General features: G+C 36.8%; 1 protein-coding gene across 1 annotated transcript in view; it reads left to right on the top strand.

The window, feature by feature from the left end:
• The window catches only part of LOC306890886 (transmembrane protein 266-like), a gene marked incomplete at both ends in the record, with an annotated part of 40,311 nt that overhangs the window by 866 nt on the left and 22,235 nt on the right, over positions 1-17,210 (top strand). Inside the window, one exon of the mRNA XM_079450902.1 lies at positions 15,465-15,653. Within this exon, the coding sequence (XP_079307028.1) occupies positions 15,465-15,653 (189 nt within the window). The remainder of the gene's footprint in view (positions 1-15,464; positions 15,654-17,210) is intronic.

Genomic DNA, 17,210 nt, shown 5'->3' with positions numbered 1-17,210 from the left:
AACAAGCAAGGATAATCAGGGGATCGGGATGACATAGCAAAAAAACAACATGGGAGGGGGTGGGGAACACAAGTTAATGGGAGCCAGTTCAAAGGGTTTAGGAATGGGGGTACAGTCTTAGTCCTCGGATAGGGTGCTTCGAGAGGGCTGCGTAGTGGTAGGGACATCGCGGGGAGTACTTGGAGACAAGGGCGTGGGAGTCCTGTGATCCTGCCCCGAAACTGAGAAAAATATAACTAGGAGAGGCAAAATTAAAATGTAATGTAAATGTATTTAAATAATTTTGAGAAATTGACATAAATATGTATATTTTTGCCCAAAGTACTAATAATAGACTTACTGAATATACATTATTGTATTTTCAATGTATGTAACTTAATGACATAAATAGTGTAATGTCTTTAAAATACATGGTAAGATATCATACTGCTGTACTAATGTCATTACTATGCTAGTACAGTAATATTAGTAGTATGATGAACTCCAGTAGGATTGTGAAATGCCACTAGCAGTCTACAGTACACTAGCAGTATGAAGGTGATATAACAACAATAGTATAATGGCCCGTAGAATGAGACTACTGATGGATGGTGTACATTTTTATGATAGTACTATAATATACGGTATACTATATAACATACTTTAAAATTGTACATTATCATTGAACTAGGAGTGGTATGATGGGACTAGTAGTATGATTTTACATTATTGTGACGGCATAGTAGTAGTTTGATGGAACAAGAAGCATCATTTTACATTCTTATGACGGCACAGTAGTAGTTTGATGGAATAAGAAGCATCATTTTACATTCTTATGACGGCATAGTAGTAGTTTGATGGGACAAGTAGTATAAATTTACATTCTTATGACGGCATAGTAGTAGTATGATGGGACAAGTAGTATAATATTACAATTTTTATGATGGTAAAGTAGTAGCAAGATTGGACTTGTAGTATAACCGTACAAGATTACGATGATGTTATAGTGGTATGTATAATTCTATAGTTCTGTTATACAAGAAATATGATTCTACAGTTTTCTAAAAATATAATAGTGCACTGTAAATAAAATGCTGCCTTACATTTTTAAATACAATCAAACTGAAATACAATTTTTAGTCTTTTTAATATATATTATCTTTGGTATAAGCCACTCCACTATAAAACCAAAGATAATATATATTAAAAAGATGTATATACTGCTGTTACAGTGAATGGAGAGGAATGGAATGCTCATTATGGCAGCTCTATCGAAGAAAGGTCCACCTTCCAGCAGAATGATCCAACCGCCCATCAATATACGTAGACTGACGATTCTCTGGCAGAGCTTACGTGAGGCGCCTGTCAACCTGTGTACATGCGCAGTGGCTGAAATGACCTCGAAAAGGGTGATTTTTAAAACAATTCAAGCTTAATAAACTGAAGTTATGTTGCATTCCATATCAGGTTTAAACAACGAGGCGTTGCAAATCAGTTCTGCTGAGTGGCACAACTTGCGTACTGAACCCCTAGCTGGTATAAAATGCACTGTAGCCCACTGCGCCGTAGGGCTTATTGCTTTTAAAAACGGTTATTCCATATATAGCAAGGCCAAGTAACACAGACGCAACAACAATGGCACAGTGATATAGGCTAAAATACACTACAAGACTTTTGCTCAGATTTTGCCCAGATTTTCAGTCTGGTTTAATATCTGAAACTTTCAAAAAGTATATGATGTCTAGTTAAAAAACATCTGTTGTTAAAAAGTATTGTAGTGTATTCCAGCCATTAGGCTGCAGTTTCAAATCGGGAGTATAATGTGGCTCAACCAATCAGAAACAAGGACCAAAACTGTGATTGGCAACTCGCCACTGGTCAATATTTAAAACAATAAGATGAAGTGACTTGTTAAGCCAATTTGATTGTGTTTTTACAGTGTAATATATATAAATAAAACTATAGCATAATTGTACAGTATTATAATGATGTCATATTGTATAATGGGACTATAATTGTACAGTACAGATGATAATATTAGTTTGGTTGTACAGTATTATAATGGTGTTATAACAGTATTATGAGTACATTAGTAGTATGATTGTCCAATAACATGGTTATAATAAAAACGTATCTAAGAGTTGTCTAAAAGTCCAAAGCTGCGAAACGAGCGTACACCCGCAAACGTTAGTGGGCGATGTGTTTTGATAAATGCGTCTACTCCAGATCGCCCCAAGGAACATTTCCCCCATCGCTCAGACCGAAAACCAATAGAAAAGCGTTTTCTCGACGTAATGAAATGCCCCCCCCCCCCCTCCCCCGACGACATAACAGACACCAACACGAGTTGTAGGTGTACGACGTTCAGCCGATGATACTACGACCGCATTTGGCGCGCTTGGGATGTTGGCGTTCGGGTTTTAATCGAACAGCGTTTCATCGATTCGCTGTTTCAGCACCTGGACAGCTCCCATTGCGCTCTAACCCACATTGAATCCGATGGAGATCGACTCACTGGCGTGATTGGAAGAGGGAAGCCCTATGTAAGCCGAGCAGGCGCGATACACACAGCATACACACGATGCACACCTCCAGTGTCAAGCACGATGGCTTTCTTTTGATGTTTGGATATAGTGGCGGACTCCTTTTATCATCTCGCTGAGCGATGATGCTCGTGTTACGGTTCGGTCTCGCTCGTCGTGCGCTTAATTCGCGAACGAAGCAGCCAAACGGATGCTTGACCACTGCAAGGGTTGAAGCCTCCACGCATCGAGCCCCTTTTGGTCACTGGCAAGAGACACAGGAGCGCAAGGGAGACACGATTAAAGTTTCAACGATGTAAATCGATAAAGGTAGGTTAGCCTTCGGTGACGCGCGTTAATGTGTTGTCACATTTTTGTTCCTCTCGCAGAATTATTTCATTGTACCGATGTAAGGAATGTTTTACGTGTTATTTTACTGAACCGAATGGCAATCGTGAGCTCGCATGGTGATGCGTTGTCCATTTAATCGGAAGACGACTACAACCAATAGCTCTTTCAGGCCTGTTAAATAAACGCAAAGCGTGACACGTCTTCTGTTTTCACACACAGGAGCTTGTACTGCAATCTAAAATTGTGATAACTGGGAAATCTCGTTAGGAATGAGCGTCTCAGGGTGTGAAATGTCGTTGTGGGCTATCGCTTAGAGAAGCGAATCAAAATCACACGAAATGGTTCCTTCGCCATGTTTCTTAAAGAATCAAGTCTCTGTAAAGAATGCGTCTTGATTTTTTTCGTAAGACCATGCACTGGAAACACATACAGGCTGAGCAAACTTGCATCAGGGGCCACGATTTGCCTCACAGCTGATGGTGGCATCCGCAAAACTTTGACATTCTCTATTGTGCGTCCTTAGTTTTTGACTAATGAAAAAAAACATTTACGCATCAAATCAAAATAAACATTTTTGTAAACTGAAGCATGATTCAGTGCTAATCATTCATTTTATATATTCAGATGATATTGCTGTGAATCTGGATAGGCTACTGATGCCATGATGCACTGCATGTTATGGAAGCGAATCTTGTTCTGGTGCCTTCAACAGATTCAAGATAATAGGTAAATTTTTCTAGGAATACAATGTGAATGCGTTGTCAGATGACTAAACTGGTTCATTGGGTAACATGTCAAAATGTATTTAACGTGACTGAATTGGGCTACATTAGGCAACACTACCTACGTTTTCCCAAGGCCTTTTTAGTTAAAAATATATAAATTACATTTTAAAGGGGTAGTTCACACAAAACGTCTCTCCAGCCTCAAAAAAATGAAGCTTTCATCACAACGCTTCTGTGATTGAAGGCCGATGGTGAACGAGGGCTACACACAATTCTGTTTTATTGATACCTGTCCGTATCAAGGTTGACAACTTCATCGCACCTTGACACGAACCAAAGACAAGCGCTGGCAGACCGAGATTTGTGTAATGCTTACTCCCCTGAAAATCATGCTGTTTGTACAATAAAATCTTGTTTTTCTTTTCAGCTTCAGTCAGGGTTGTTATTAAATGTGAATGAAGCACAGTGCACTCAGCTCACACATGCATACTATATGCAGGACAACAAGAATTGGCAATTGCTTTACGAACATGTCTTGCTTTACTAGGAAGACCTCTTTCAAAGGGGTCAAACGCATTTTAAATGAGCTTACTTGCACTGTTAGCAGACCCTTTTGTTTATAATATATCAATCTAACCCTCTATTGAAATTGCTTTAAAAAATATAATTTTCATTCCTATGTTGATGCTTTCTAAAGTTGAATACGACATTGATAGGCTTAACACTTTTTTAATACTCTATAGGTTTTATGTCACATACATGAATTTACTTGCTAGTCGGTGCAGGTGGTATTAGCGGAGAGATGTTCTTGTAAGTCTTTTTTTTTTTACAAAAATCTGTGTAGTGCACCATGAGTCATCAATATATTTGATTTGTCCTGGAATAGAAAGACTCAAAATGTGTACATCTGCCTAAAATGATTTGGTCAGCTTCAATGAGTTCACTTTTATAGATGCACTCTAAAAAATGCTGGGTTGTTGCAAATGCTGGATTGAAATAAGTTACATTATTTCTTGATTTTTGTTTAATTTAGTATTAAATATGCATTTATGTTACTAATACATTGCTTTCTTGGATTAAAATCATGCTTGTTTCAAATTTTGTTGGTTTAATATGAAATATTTAGCATACGTGGTTTAAAGACTCAAGTCAAGGGTGAATGGTAAAACTGTAAAATACTTAGATTTCATTACAGATTGAATCTGTCCTTACATTGATTTAATGCATCATCGCTGTCCATCCAAAACCTCAGATGTCCAATTGACTGTTTTCGAAAACCACCGTAATTTTTTATAAATGATTTAATACTGTGCTGTCAAAGTTGAAAAGCACTTATTGGTTAGATATTTGGAAAATTCAGTGATAAACATAAAGGGTGATTAATATTAATGTATTATTATTATATATAATGAGATACAATTTTTTAGAAGGACACTTCAGAAACATCGTAGGACAGCAGGAATATGTATTAATTTTAGCGATAATATCACAGTTTTCACCTTTTATTATATGACTTTCTGGAAATGTTGATTCTGATTGGTCAGTCGCCAAAATTCAGCCAATAATTATAACTGCTGTCCATAGCGACGTTTTCTACGTTTTTTTTTACTTTGCGATATTGACCAGCTTACTTTATCCCACGCGTATTACAGCACGTGTTTCTGACTTTTATTGGGTGTGTTGATTATTTTCTGCATTCTCTTCACAGGTTTGGTATTAGTGAAGTCGCCGGTGACAAGCACATCCAGAGCTCCCATCTGAGAGACGAGAAAGAGGAAGTCCATTCAGCTTAAGCTGCATACCACACCATGAGCCAACCACAGTGAGTGTGCCGTTACATCTTACCCGCTTTATAATGATGATGAGCATAGTGTCATTTACACCACTGTGTGCGTTTGTGCACAGGTGAGTGTGTTTGTGTAGCGTTAGAGCGTTTCTGCTCCAGTTATTCTTATTGTGTCAAGCATTGTTTAAACTTTGCTAACAAAGTGTTGCCCTCCTATGTAGTTTTTCAATTTGAAAATGTTTTACACATTTTTAAGATGACAGTCTCAATAAGACAACTTCTCTGTCATGAGTATTTTTGTATTTTCATTCATAGAGCAAAAATCACAGAGGTATAATGGAAATGTAGTATTTTCAGTAACGGCACATAAATACGGTTGCATTTGATAACATCAGTAAATGCATTCTCTTACATGAACTAACAATGAGCAGTATACATTTTCAGCATTTATTAATATTTGTCCATCTTTGTTAACACAATTGTTCATTCTCTAACTAATGTTACCAATAGCAATTTATGATTTTAAAAATGTATTAGTAAATGCTGAAATTAATATTGACTAATATTCATAAATGCTACAGAAGCATTGCTCATTGTTATTTCATGTTAACTTATTCCAATATAGGTCCAGTGTGTCATTTTTTTGGAGGATCTATTGACAGAAATGCATATAATATACATAATATACACTATGTCTCCTTACATAATGAAGTGTTTTTATTATCTTAGAATTAGCTATTTCTATCTACACACAGCGCGGGTCCCCTTGCATGGAATTCACCATGTTGTTTCTACAGTAGCCTTAAACGGACAAACTGCTCTACAGAGCGCGTTTCGTAAATACATTTTCTCCTTCGGCAAAAAAGCGAAACGTGCAACATCTTAGTTCTGTGTCGTCATCCATAGTGCTTTGAAAGGGGGGCGGAGTGAGCCGTTGGTTGCAATTTGTAAACTCACCACTAGATGTCGCTAAATGTTACACACTGAGCCTTTATCTAATTTTAACAATACAACCTTATTGCAAAATGTAACTGTTTTTCCATGGCACCACTTAGTTTTGTAACCCATTTTTTAGTAAGATAAAACTATGACGACTCTTCTTTGCCACAAGCATCTCAATAGCAGATATAATGACTTATTTTTCCAAAACTGTTAACTGGACACTCCACCATCAGTCCTTGGTAGGATTGACGGTAGCTTGCCCAAAACACATAGGGTAGAAACAATTTCAACAATGTTTTCAGACTTTCTCGACCAATGAATGGTTACTTTTTGTTAGAATACCATAATAATTCGAGCAATTAGAGACTTTATTTTAATTTATTTAATTTCGTTTATTTTTTAAATTCGAGTCTTAATTAGAAACGTATTTTAACATCAAAAGATACACATGTCACCTTTACAAATACATGGGATTTAGCTTGACAAGGTCAAGGCCACAGATTAGTGTATTTAATTGACTCATCATCTTCACCGGCAGAACTCACACAGTGCATCTCACTTGAGCTCCATGTGTTTGCGCTGCAGTGTGAGATCGTAATTTATAGTCACACACTGTTCTGCAGTCAGGTGCCCAGCGTGTTCATCGATTCATATAGAGCATGTGAGCTCCTGTCTGACCTTTACACATCCTTCCAGCGCACTGTTCCCTGATCAGCGGCACAGTGGTGCTGACCTAGGCATTTAACGTGAAGTCTTCATAACAGTGCTTTAGCAGGATTTGTTCCTGACTCAGGATCAGCCCAGACTACCAAACATCTAATGACAGCAGTAGACTTTAATGAGGTAGATGGCATACTTGACATGAATGAAAGTGATGGTGCAAGAAATTGTAATAAAATAGGTTTCAAATGTAATACTGTTATCTACCTGTGTGGATGGTTTGCAGCGGGGGTATTTCAACTTTTTCATGACAAGGACCCCCAAATATGATGAACCTTTTGCAAGGGACCCCCGTTTTAAAATATATATAATTTATTTGATGTAAAGAAGCATTTTAACTGTTACACAAATGTGTGATATAAATACAATATATTGTTTGTAGGAATGAAATTGTAATCATCTTTAGTAGAATCTTAAAACTTTTGTTGTCATTTTGCCCCCGGAGGGTCCCCGGGCCCCAGTTGGAAAAACCCTGGTTTAGAGGACAAACCATTGTAAAATTATACTTTTTTGAGTTGTAAATGTAAATGATTCACAGAGTTGATACATTTTTGTTCAAAGTCTTCTTGTTATTTCACATTGTACAATTTTACCGCTATAACTGAAAAAAATCAACCACACCATATAGAATTATAATGGGAGATTGTTACCATATGTCGTTACCGTGAAATAAAATAACTCATCGCCATCCCTTATTTTCATGTTTTTCATTTAAATGCTATAAAAAAAGTCAAATCACAGTAATAGACTGCAAATGTACAAGTTACCATGTCATTTAATTTTACCAAAAATATATTTTTCTCTGGTGTTCCGGCTGCCAGAATATTACCATTTATCAAGCTGTTTTTGCATTGTGACTAATGCAGAAAGTTTTTAAAGCGTCATGATATGATCTCTGGGAAGGTTACTTATAGCTTACTGAAGTCAGTGCCTGCTGTGTGGTCCTCACAGACGGCTGCTGTATTCTGATGGCAGTTGTTAAAGGGGTTCAGGGAGTGGTGGGAGGTTTGGGGAGGTTGGTAGTGAATGCAGAGTGGATTTCTTCAGTAGCTGTCTTTGTCGGAGCCACATTCAGAGCAGATACACTTGTATCAATTACATCCCGCAAATGTTATTTCTCTTTAAGAAAATAAGTGAATAATTGTGATTAAATACAATTGTCATTAACTATTATATCAATTATTATAAAATGTATGTAATAGGCAGGGGCGGTTCTGAGGTGAGTGGATATCCGGGGCTTAGCCCAGAGACCTCCACATAAGGGTTGGAAAAGAGTGCCGTAGCTTTCCTTTCGTTTCTCCACTGTCCTATCAAACAAAGCAAAAAGCCCCTAAAATATAACCTACACAAAAAAGGAAGAGGTGCAAAACACTGGCTGTGTCGCTTTTCCGTGTTTTTACACGCAACATGTGAATGGCCCTAACATTTCAATGATAAAACAGATATCAAACATTAAACATTAAACTACTTTCATCGTGCTGGCTCTTTCACAGTTAAAGCGGACCTCAGCTGGCTTCTGGCCGTAGTAAATCCCGGCTTCTTTCATTTGTGTGGCCGCCTCAATTAGATTGATATTGACGATCTCAAATAAATGAAACTTCATTCCGTTTGGACATAGCAATGTGAATAAGTATTGTTGTACATAACACTCTTATTATCATATGTATAAAGATAATTAAATAGATGACAACTAATTGGGACAATAAAGACCTCTCTACTACCCTTAACCTCACCATACACTTTATTATTAAACACCTGTAAGCCATATTCAAATATTTTCTTAATTTTGTTGAAAATAAATGCCTGTATATCTGTGATGTGATGTGAATGTAGTTCGGCAAAACGTGGATTTGATCTTGCACTCATATGTAGCATCAGTACTAGTTGTCATAGCTCTGAAGTGCCATCATCTACAGTAGATGGGTCAATGACGTACAGTATTAGGATTTTCGACTTGCCAATTTTAGTGTTTTTCAAATGGCTATTGATTTTTACCATCAGCTCGTCCTATTTCTGTTGTTTGCCATCCATTTACATCCATTCCCCACACAAAGGTGTGTGTGTGTGTGTGTGTGTGTGTGTGGGAGACATTGTGCGCACGTGCATTTCACACACACATGCACTCTGACACACACCCTGAGGATGCATTTGTGCTTGAAACAGGTCAGCTAACATTTAGCCTTGACATCTCTGTCTAATGAAGTCAGTCTCATTTTTACTGCAAAAGCTGATCATTTTCTTATTGTGACACAATTCGATCCTTTATCACTCTGCAAGAAGATTATATTACTATCCAATATTTCTGTTGACATATTTATATAGGAAAAAATATTTTTGATTATAAACATCATCATACAAACACTTTGATTAATAACAACAACACTATATTTTACAATTTGATCCAAATGGTCTTTTTTGGTCCCAATATGTCCTGACAAACTTTATCATCATCAGCCTCGGTAGTTCAAATGAGATCTTTTGACTATCAAACCATCTTCTAATTTGACCTTAAAATTACAGTATTAAAGACACACAAAAAGGATTTTACATTTTTGACTGAATGGATCATCCCACCCCAAACCTTAAAATGTGATTATTATTAAAATTATTGTGATTTGTGTCTCTTCGACAATACTTGGGACACAACTATATTGTACTCATTTAAAAAGCTTATGTTTTCATCTCGGAAAACATGTTTTTTAGTATAGTATGGTATAGTATAGTATAGTATAGTATAGTTCCGTAAAGTACGGAAGATTGTAGTATAGCACGATACTGTATAGTATGGTATGGTACAGGAGATTGTAGTATAGCATGGTAATGTATAGTATGGTATGGTACAGTAGATTTTAGTATAGCACTGTACGGTACTGTATAGTATGGTATGGTACAGTAGATTTTAGAATAGCACGGTACGGTACTGTATAGTATGGTATGGGACAGGAGATTATAGTATAGCATGGTATTGTATAGTATAGTGTGGTATGGTATGGTAACAGCACATTATAGTATAGGAGGGTACTGTGTAGTATGGTATGGTACAGTACATCAAGGTATAGCATAGTATGATGTAGAATAATATAGTGATCTATATGTCTAAGTAATTATTATATAATATATATAAAACATAAATATATATGAAACCTATATGACCAAAATCTACACATCAGTGATAGCAGAGCGAAATCTGTTCTTATTTCATTAAAGCATTATTAAAGTAGTAAAATTGAATACATGGGAGTTGTGGAGGTCTTGGCAGGGTGTAAACTGACATTCCTGTAACATCTGTTAGACCTTCACAGCCAGATGCTACAATACACCAGCTCTCATACAGCAAGCCATCAGTTTGTGTTAGTCAGCAGGAAATCTTTATACCCATCACTAGGATTGATACAGTATATAAGGGGTCACCACCTGGCGGTCTCTGGTCCGAACACGGACAGCAAAGCTTTTAGACACAATAAATAAATAAAAAACTATTTTCTAATGCAATCAAATTTATGAAAGTCACATCAAGGGTCTGCTCAGTAGCAGTTTGGGTCCTACAGCGCCACGGACAGTTAACGTTACTATGCGCACTGTTGCTAGGTTCAGATGTGGTTGACGCTAAAAAGTAATAATTACTTGGACACATAGATCACTATATTATTCTACACCATACCGTACCATACCATACCATACCATACTATACAGTACCCTGCTATACTATAATCTACTGTACCGTTCTGTACCATATAGTACCATGCTATACTATAACCTACTGTACCATACCCCACTATGCCATGCTATGCTGTATTGAACGGTGTGGTACGTACCGTACCGTACTTTCTTTATCCTCCACGCCAGTGGTTCACAAATCCAGTCCTCAGAATCCTCCTCCCTGAATGTTTTAGATCTCTCCTTATATAAAACACCTGACTCAACTCATCAGCCTTCTACAAGAATGCTGGAGATCTCTCCCTAACCAGAGCGATGTAAAACATTATGGGAGGGGGGTTCCGAGGACTGGATTTGGGAACCAATGCTCTACTGTATATATACTGTAAAGTTAGTGTTGGTCAAGTGTAAATACACATTACATTGTGTTAGATTACATTCTGTCAATTGTTATAGCTGGTATGAGTAGTCCGGGTCACATTTAGTCGAGCTTCGTACATTTCAGGTGACGCTGCTTCCTCTTTGCTGTCAGAGCATATCTGTGGTACGGCACAGCACAATGTGCCAGCCATAGAAACTGTACAGCATAATACTACAGCTACAGATCAACAGTATTATTTCACAATGTCTGTAGCTGTATGTGCCATATCCATGTGTTCCAAAACCGCATGACCTTCATGGACGTCCCTGTATGTTTCTATGGGCTGGATTTGCTAAATAAAGCCGCCCATCACCAAATTGACAAATTAGTAAAATAAAAGTGGTTTGTATGACAAAAGCACTTTCATTATATGGAAAAACGGTACGCGATATTTAAAATGATATGATAGTTATCATCAGCCACTATAAATATGTTGTCCGGTTAACAGATAACAGGTCCATTTTTAGGTTAATAAAAATCACCTTTGAGCAAACGCTGTTACTTTGAGGTACATTTCAAATGTGTACTTTTGTTAACCAGCCTTTGTTTATGATGTAATTCTGCTATAAAGCTGGAAACCGTAGTAACCTGTAAAACCAGCGGACGGGGTTAATGTTCATCCCTGTGGGCTGCTTTCTTATTTATTTCTATTGATTCTCGCGCAGTGATTTATGACTCACATTGTGAACTCACTGGGGGCAAACCGAGAGTGAGAGCGAGGACGGCAACTAGTTCAGTCAGTGGAAATAAAAATAGGTAATATGCCAAGATGCCTTGTGAATTAAGATTATCCCTAAAATATATTTGATAACCATCAACCTTGACTGTCCTTCTTATCACGACAGTAAACATTTTCATTGTCATCAAATGGCCAGGTAAGGAAAGCATTGAGTTTAGGACTAATGAATTATTAATAAACGTATCATTTATTTACCTTAAATGAAGGGAATTACTTGGGGAACCGCGTTGAAATATTTGTTAAGTGGACTCATGGCTATAAATTGTTTTAAAATGAAAGTATAATTAAAGTTTTGATTTGCTTTTATTTTTTCGTTTGTATAACAAAGGATCCAACTAACAACATTTCATGAGATTCAGAATTGGGAAGCATCACATTTGTTGTAACAGGAAAGTGTAGTGGTGAGATTACATGGTAACAAGGTTGCATGCAAAATGTGGTTGGACACTACAATATACAATCAAACTTTTTTCTTCGGAATGGAGATTAGTCGCTTAATAATAATTTTTCCTACAATGAATTGGGGTACTGATTCATCATACAGTAATTTGTATTGTTGCTTTCAAGTTTCTCTCCTTTCGTTTGTCTTGCGATATGACGAACAGAAACTCAGAGTGGGCACCCTGCCACTTGCCAACACCCATCAGTACCTGACAGCGCTACGCCTTTGCATACGTTTATTTGGGAATGTGATTTTGATTCCCTAAACAGTTTGTGCGTGTCAGGACTGATTAGAATCCTGTTAGCTATCTGTAGGAAGCGGTGCCAACAAGCAGATAGCATCAGAGAGGACGGGTGGCACATGCTGAGCCCGTCCTTTCCCAGCCAGCAGGCATGAAGGGTGTGAAAAGACACTTTGGGGTGAAGTGCGACGCAAGCACTGCTGATGGAACACTTTGCTATCTGTAAAGCTCGGTGACATACCGCTAGCTGCTGTAAGTTTAAGTAGAAAATCAGTTTATGGTTGAATCCCACGAAGACAGGCCTATTTCCTCATTTTCACCTTAAAATCAAAAGGAAAGAATACAAAGCATACGAATTTATATTTTATGTTAAAAAGTTAAGGCGATTTTAATACCTTCCGTGCAGGGGCATCATGCACCCATTTTTTAAGCGGGCACAGTGTGCACAACACACAGAAACATGTCCTATACGTACAAATAAATATATTTAAAGCAATATTATAGAGAATATCTCTTAAACTATTTAAAACATCGCACGAATCATTGCGAGAATTACATTTAAAACACTATCTGATGAATCTCCTTCCGAGGTTTTCTTTTGTACATTTTTAAGGTAAATGCATCAGTCTGGTGTGCTATAGTAGTTAAAGAGTCATTGTTTGCATACAAATGAACAAAGAAAAGAAAAATGAAGTTAAATGGTTACACTTCGTTAAACTGCGTATAATACCGATTTATTATCCATTACGAAATTCCTTCCATTATGAAACGAAAATATATAATGCAATATATTACATCATTAATTTAAGTGCATTTTATTATTCGAAAAGTGTAAATTCCTTACGTATTATTTAAAATATAGTATATATTATTTAAACTAATATGCTACTCTATTTATTTCCAAATCTATATTCAATTATTTAATATATTATTGATGGTTTATTTAGAGGAAAATATATTTTCTATAGGAGTATTGTCAGTCGTGGCACCCTGAAATTGAACTGTTATGTGTTATGCATTGTTTGCTCAATACACCACACGCACAGATAAAAATAATCGAGAGAAACATGCAAGTTTTTACAAGAAATTCGTAAGTGAAATGATGTGAGTTCGTCTCCACAAGCACTACTGCATTAACATTTTAGATGCCAATCTGAACCGTTCCCAACATTCCACACCCATTCGGTCTCTCCATTGACCTCCTCTCGATTCACAATATCAATTCTGTATGTTTCTCTTCTGAACTCTTCCAAGCGTTCCTATTGGTCCACCTCTTACTTTTCATAACAGCCTACATCATCCAGCACGCCTGGGACAGGAGCCAAAATTTAAATTCCTGCGCCTCTGCTTCTGTCCTCTCTTGTGCCCTTGATAGAGGCATCTTAAGGACCGCAAGAATCGATCGCAGTTATGATCGTACATTAGGATTATAAATAGATGAGTCACATCAGTGCTCGAGGACTGTGTAGATTTCTGCCTGCATATAGACGGCTTGTTTTGTGTTCGAACAGGCATCAGTTAAAGTGTTGGGACAGGCACAGTTGTGTCACAAAAATAATATATATAATGTTTTTATTCTGCAGTTTGAGGTGGATGTGTGCAAATGTCTAGATTATTTCACTGCCACTAGCCAAAGTCATTGAGGGTTTTTCCCAGAGCAAAAAGTGAATCGAGAGCTTTGTAGAAGTACATTAATTGCCTTGTTTGCGCTGAGATTGAGAACCGCAATCCCAGACTGCAAACGTGAGATGAATCAGCACTTTGAATACAATAAATCAAAGGCAAACCCGAGCAGAACAGGCCGTGACATCCAACTGTGGTGCCCAGTAGTTTGCCACTACATTGGTGCTTTGAAATTCTCAAGATACCTCATTATTGCTGGACGCAACGCATGATGGTCCAACAATGATGAATATGGCGATTTTAAGAGCCATTGGAATAGAATACTGGCTACAATTTAATATTCATTTATGCATTTGATATGGCTGATAGGTTTCATACTGTAGCCTACGTGTTTCTTTAACTATGGTATGTAAACTCTAATCTGCCTTAAATATAATTTAATATAATATAATTAAAATAACATTATAAGGACATTTTACAATACGTTGAGGGATTTTCGTTACTAAATCTGTTTTCATAAAATAAATGACTTGCATTTTAATATTCATAGTTAAAGAAACACCTACAATAAATACATTTCAGAAGGGGCATTTAGCTTTTCTGCAGTTTCCTCGGTTCAGTTCTTGCTTCGGTTTTTGTGCACATCTCATGCATGATGCCTTATTTCAAAAGACACTACTCATCTTTGGCGTCTCTTGGATTCTGAGCTGAGCTTTTTTATTTTTAGATACACAATCCAACATTTGCTTTTTTGTCCACCTTGTTTTGTTGTATCCTTTTTAAGATGGGCGTCGCGGCCCCTATGCTGATCCCAAATTCCTATTTATTTCTTCATTGCTTCATTTATTACTATATTTTTATACTCTTGCTATATATTTGTTGCGGTCTTTTGCTTTTTAAAGTCAACATGAAACTTTCAAAAAGCCCTTTATACTTTATATTTACAAACCAAAATGTATTTTTATTGCTATTTGTTTAGTTTTTTTAAAGCAGGTCTTATGGGATGGGTTAAAAAAAACAACGTTTGGGTACATCAATTGACAATAAAGAGTTATTTTATTTTGACAAATGATAATTTTTTGTTTCATTGACGAATCATTTACAGCATTACCAAGAACATGTTTTGTAAAAGAAAGAACTTGAAATTCATGTTGACTTTAAGATCAAATCCCAAGTTGATTTCATTTTGTTTGTGATTGTGCACATTAAATGGTCAATTGAAAAAAAGGCCTGATAATCATTTCTCTTACCGGTCTAGTGCCTAAAGACAATTAACGAAACAAGACAACAGAGTAGATTTCACCATGTGTCCCCAGGCCCCCTCAGCAGTCGGCAGCTCCAGATCTGGAGGTGATCTCCCAGCAGGTGGACGATGAAGGCCAGTGCATGGCTCCAGTACAGCTGGTCAGCTTCGCCTACAGGGACCTTCCACTAGCTGCCCTGGACCTCTCCCTGGCCGGATCTCAGCTACTTTCCAATTTGGATGAAGATGAGAACCAAGACGGGTAGGAATGGAGTGCCTAGATGCTCACACACAGTCAGTCAGATGCTAATATAACAGCATCCTTGAGTAATGGTGTTATTTGATAAGGTAAACATGTATACGTTTGTGTTAAATAATTTTTAACTATTTAAAAAAACAAATCTTGAATAAATATCGGAACCCGAGTCATATCTGGAAATCAAACGGTAGATCTGTAAACTATAGACACGATTGACAGGACTCTAACAACCACTGATAAAAAGCAACCAACTTGTTAAAAAAATACATTATTACTTATTTTAAATCTGAAAAGGTTCAAATATAAGCTGTAAACTGGCTAACAAAAATGATCAAATACAAGTTTTGGTGCACTCTTAAAAATAAAGGTGCTTCACAATGACACAGAAGAACCTTTCTAAGTAAAATATTTATTGGCTTTTTACAAAACTTTCTGTCTGAAGATGTTTCCTAAAGGTTTTCCAGTTTCAACTTATTGTAGTGCATATTCAAGATAATTTATCCTTAACTGTCTAGCTTTTTGCATACAAATACCAACACTGTATGAACATACTATAAAGCGTACTGGTTTCTGAGACCTTACTTCAATAATCTACATATTTTTAATTTGTAATTGCTTTTTCATGGCGGACGACAGAACCTATGATTTACAGTATGTTAGAAACCGTAGCAAAATAGGCTAAATGTATCCGTAAATTCCCCAAACATTTACAAAATTAGGAACAATTTCCAAACCATTTGTGTACTCTGTCATTCACATAATCTTTGAACGACACAGTCAGCTATTATCAGATCAAGGAATCTGACAAGACATACACGGAGGAAGGAAAAACAGAAATCTAAAAAATCAGGAAGAACCGGATAGTGAAACTATCTCACTTAGATCAACGATACTGACTTTTAACAGGAATTTCTGGAATTTGTTTAATGCTCGGCGGGGCGGGGTATATCAGCTGCAACATGTTGCAGAAACAATACTAGTAGAATCGAGAATAGAAATGATCCTGTACTACGTCTGACATAAAGGAACACTTTCAAGGAATTTGTTTATAATATGACGCTTCACACAGATGATTCAGAATGCGTAACTGTATTGTCCATCCATGTTTCGCTGTGTAAATAAAAAACGCTCTGGTACTATGGCAAGCCAACTAAGCTTTTAATCATTCTCAGGATATGAATTGTTGATATCAAGAATATAATTTCTACTAGTAACAATTGCCATTTTGATATTTAAAAATGTGAATTCTTGATATCAAAAATTTAATTTCAACTAGTAATAGACTGCCATTCAAATTCAATTTCAGATATCAATAATTCATTTCTTAAATGTTTTAAAATCTTATTTCAGATATCAGAAATGCAACATCCTCATTTCTCCTACGGCCCCCCGAAAACAATTGTGAGTTTAAACGCCGGATGTTTGCCACAGGAGGTTGTCTAGATTCTCCTTATTTTGTCCCGACTTCTTCACACCATATTTTTAAATGGCAGGATTCAGTGGGTGATTTTGTTTTCCGCTGTGGGTAGTGTGCAAATGCGGCTTTAAAAATCCTCTGGC

Source organism: Barbatula barbatula, assembly GCF_947034865.1.
Source record: "Barbatula barbatula genome assembly, chromosome: 25".
NCBI lineage: Eukaryota > Metazoa > Chordata > Actinopteri > Cypriniformes > Nemacheilidae > Barbatula > Barbatula barbatula.
Note: the sequence above shows the minus strand (reverse complement) of the source record. Positions and strands in the feature narration are given on the sequence as shown.